The sequence below is a fragment of the Apteryx rowi genome, unplaced genomic scaffold, assembly GCF_003343035.1.
Source record: "Apteryx rowi isolate R43461 unplaced genomic scaffold, aptRow1 scaffold_56, whole genome shotgun sequence".
NCBI lineage: Eukaryota > Metazoa > Chordata > Aves > Apterygiformes > Apterygidae > Apteryx > Apteryx rowi.
Window position 1 is genome coordinate 689,060 of NW_020450827.1, and position 4,020 is coordinate 693,079.

General features: G+C 71.9%; 1 protein-coding gene across 1 annotated transcript in view; it reads right to left on the bottom strand.

Annotated features, from left to right (window-relative positions):
* Nucleotides 1-385: 385 nt before the first annotated feature.
* Nucleotides 386-4,020, bottom strand: part of PEBP4 (phosphatidylethanolamine binding protein 4) — a 61,704-nt gene continuing 58,069 nt past the window's right edge. The window contains exon 6 of the mRNA XM_026081684.1: nucleotides 386-763. Within this exon, the coding sequence (XP_025937469.1) occupies nucleotides 672-763 (92 nt within the window). The 3' untranslated portion in view covers nucleotides 386-671. The remainder of the gene's footprint in view (nucleotides 764-4,020) is intronic.

Genomic DNA, 4,020 nt, shown 5'->3' on the forward strand with positions numbered 1-4,020 from the left:
CCCATCCCGCCCGGCCAGCTCTGACCCCGAAACGGGCACGGGATTCGGCRTGGGAAGCCGTGGGCGCCGTGCCCGGCCCGGCAGCGATGCCCGGGGAGGGCACGGGGGGTCGGGCAGCCCCTTCTGGACGCCCAGCYGCCGTCGCTGGGGCTCCGCTCTCAAGCAGAGCAAAGAGCTGCCGAGGGAGAGAAGGAGCTCGGGAAGAAAACCGCGTCCTGCGGCTTCTGGGGGACCAGAGCGATGACACCGAGCCTCCGAGCCCCGCTCCCCCCCGCCCGGCCCCAGCCCCGGCCCCTGGGAACGCTGAAGCCCGCCGTGCTGCATCCGAGCTTTATTCCGCGAGCGGCAGGCGGCACAAGGAAAGGGAGCCGGGCCGCTGGCGGGACGCGCTGGGGCTTCCCGGGAGCGGGTGGCGGGGGAGACGAGGATCGCTCCCCGCCGGGGCGCACGGCCAGCCCRGCCGAGGAAGCTGCGTTTCGGAAGAGGGCAGCCAAGATTTCGGGTTATAAAGCCGAGGGCTGGTAGGAAAGCGCTTCCCGGGCAATTCCTCGGCGGAGGCCAGGCTCTGCGGCGCGGGGGACGGCGGGTTCGGCAGAGCTTGCGGCTGCGGAAGGGACCGGCGCGGGGCCGAGCGCAGGGCCGGGGCGAGCCGCCRGCTCCCGCCGCCCCGGCTAATCGCCGTAGTGTTTCGTGAGGAACTGGGTCGACGCCACGGGGGAGCCGAGCCGAAACYGCTCCACGAAGCGCTCCATGGACCAGGCACCTGGGGAGAGACGGAGAGAGAGGCAACGGGGTGAGGCAAAGGGGTCCCGCCGGGAGCCCCCAAAGCCTTTCCGGGCTGCGGCGATCCGCCCGAAGCAGCGGGACGGCTTCTGCAGCCCCAGGGCTTTGCAGTCAGCGCGGGGGCCGGAGGCGCCCGGGGCTCCGCGGCCGGGAGGCGAACGCGGCGCCGAGCCGCAGCGGGGGAGCCCCGGGCCGGGAGCAGCTCGGCTCGGCAAGCTGCCTGCGATCCGCTGCTTATTTTCTGCCCGCAGCGTCGCAGACCACATCCTGCAGCAGCAGCGGCGGCGGGCGCCTGCCCGGGGACGCCGGGTGCCCGCTGTCCGGTGGCCGCGGAGAGCCCCGGGGCCGCCGGTCCGCCGTGGCCGGCCGGCGTGAGCGCGGCTCGCTCGCCCGGGCCCCCCCCTCCGCCCCCCGGCTGCTTCCTGCCGACCTTTGGCGCGGACCGTCCCACAGCTTCCTACAAGCCCACCCCGAGGCGCCTGGAAATCCCCAGCCGCCGAGCTGCTCCGCCGTGCTGGATTTCCCCCGGCTCCCCTCGCCTTCCCACGCCAAGCCGATGCTCCGCGAAATGCCGGAGCCGGGGATACTTCCAGCCCTGCTCCTGCGGCCCGCTCGGACCCCCTCTGCCGGATGGGCCTCCGCCAGCCGGGCTGCCGCCGCGGGAAAAAGCCCGGCTGCGCTCCCGGCGGTGGGCAGAGGCGCGGAGACCCCTCCGGAGCCCTCGGCCCTCCACAGAGCGAGAAGTGAAACCGCCCCGGAGCCYGGCGGGGAGTCACTGCGGGAAGCGAGAGTGCCCTGCCGGGAAGCGGCAGGCCCTGCCGTGCCAGTGGCGAGGGTGGCCGGGGCGCGCGGGGCGGCCTCGCTCTTGCCTGGAGCCGGCCTCGGTTTTTCCTGCGCGGGAGGCGGCAGGGAAGCCCTCGCCGGCGCTGGGGGCAGGCGGGATTCCCTCGTGCCTGGCCYGGGGCGCCCGAAATCCCCCTCCGCGGAGCGAGGGTGTGCGGCGATCGTGCGGCTGGCTGGCAGCCAGAGCATCCTCCCTCCCGGCCGGGGAGGGCAGCGACGCCGCGCTCCCTGCGGAGAAGAGCGGGATGCGTCCTACGGCTTCCCCTGCYCCGTCCGTCCCCGCGCCGCCGGCGGAGATTCTGGCCAGCTGTACCGAGCCGACGGGCCAGCAGGTGTCCCGAGGGATGCAAACTCCGCTCCGGCGTCCCGCGGGGAGCCCGAGTCCGGCAGGCGGGGAGGCGCGAGGCACCCGGACAAGCGCCTCCGCCATGCCGTGCCACCATCCCGTTCCCGGCAGTGCCGCGGGGACGATGGGGCAGCATCCGGCCGGGCCTCGCCTGCACGGGCGACGCCAGGGCACGGCACCGTGGCTCGCTCGGGAAGCCGCTGCGTGGCGGCGGCGACGACAACGCCGGCCGCAGCCTGTTGTTTGTCTGAAACCCGTCCTCCCCCCCCGCTCCGCTCCGCTCCGCTCCCCTCCCCGGTGCCGCTCTTTAATGTCACGGCGCGGCTTATCTGACTCCCAATCACAGCGCCAGCTCGAGYGCCCCGTCCCCGTCCCCGTCGCTCTTGCACAAGCGCTGAGCAAAACCGGAGCCGCTTCCTCCTCTGCCCGGCGAGGCGCCCGGCTCCATCCCCGAGCCCGGCGGCGGCTCCGGCCCCGGCATCTCCCCCCCCGCCGCTGCAGCCGGCGATTCCCCTCCGCAAATGCGGCACCGTCCCCGGATCGCCCCGCTGCCCCGGCACCCCCCGGGCTGCCCCTATGGATAGCGCCGGCGCCGTGACTCACGGACGGGTTCAGGGGAAGGGAGGGCGGCCGAGGGCGCCGGCCCCGTCCCCTCCCCGCCCGAACAAAGAGACGCTTCATACTCGGCTTGGGCCGCTTTCAAGCTCATTTCCTGGCGGATTATATCATAGGGCTTTGCCCTTATCGGCGCGCTCGCCCGAGCCGGAGCAGCGGCCGGCGCCCACACGCGCGGCGGCCTCGGCGCGCCCGCGCTGCAGACGGGGAAACTGAGGCAGCAGAGGGCCGGGGCCGCCCCGTCCCCCCGGCGCCGGCTCCTGCGAGGCCGCTTTGCCGCCTGTAATTTATCCACCTCGTCGGCGGGGCTGCTCCCCGTGCAAGGAGCCCGGACRCTTTTCTGCCAAGATTAATGGTGTCCCGGCGGAGGGAGGCGGGAGGCCTCACTCGCTCGCTGGGCTTTTCTTGCCTCTTCTTTCTTTTTTTCCCCCCATTAAACGACACCCGGACACTTCCCCCCCCGCAACAGCCCTGGTTTCGGGGCCGCCCCGGGGCCTCTTCAGGGACCCTCTTGGAGGATCCCATGGGAACGGTCCCCGGAGAGTGGGGCCACGGGGCCGCAGGTGCCAGCTCATCCCGGCGCCGAGTCGCTCAGTTTTGGCAGATCGCTGAATTCCCCCGCGCGCAGGGGAGTTTCCCCGGCTCGGTGCCGCGGGCGGCGCAGGGACCCAGCAGCCGGATCCGGCGCTGGAATCGAGCGCTAACGCCTCTGGGTTTGATGAGTTTGGGGTTTGACATTTTGCAGACCACAAGCTCTTATCTCTCATCTAGCAAAAACACAAACACGGCTGCAACCCTTGGCGTTTGGAGGGAAGGGGAGCGAGCGCCGCGCCGCGCCGTGCCGGGCCGCGAGGCACCGCGTGCCGGCGCCCACCCTGCTCCCGGGGCCTCCAGCGCCGCTCCCGAGCGGAGCCACGGCAGAGACCTGCCTTTCCCTGGAAGCAGCTCCGGCTCCGGCGGGGAAACTGCAGCACCGGGAGAGCCGGGTTACCTGCTGGGCTGCACAGCAGGAGAGCAAGCGATCGATCCCGARCGCTCGCGGAGAAGGAGCCTCCTTTTTCCTCTTTTCCTGATGAAACAACTCAAGGGCCGCCCTGGGGAAACACCTCTCCCGTAAACAGCGCGTTTCACACCGCGCGCAGCCGGCACTCGCTCCGGGGAGCCGCAGAGCCGCCGCTCCGCCGCCGTGCCGTGGCCCGGGGCAGAGCAACGGAGGCGCACTCGTTTATTTTTGGCATTTTGCTGTTCCCCCTCGCTCTCCCATTTCCCACGGATTTGAACAATGAACAAATAGTTTGGGGAAGGAGAGAAATCCGCCGGCGCATATAGGTCATGGTTTAGTGCCCTCTTCTGGAGGCTTCAGCCGCTCGGCGCCTGCGCAGAGCGCAGACCCGCCGCCGGCCGCTTCGAGGTGCGGCGGTGCGGAGGTGCGG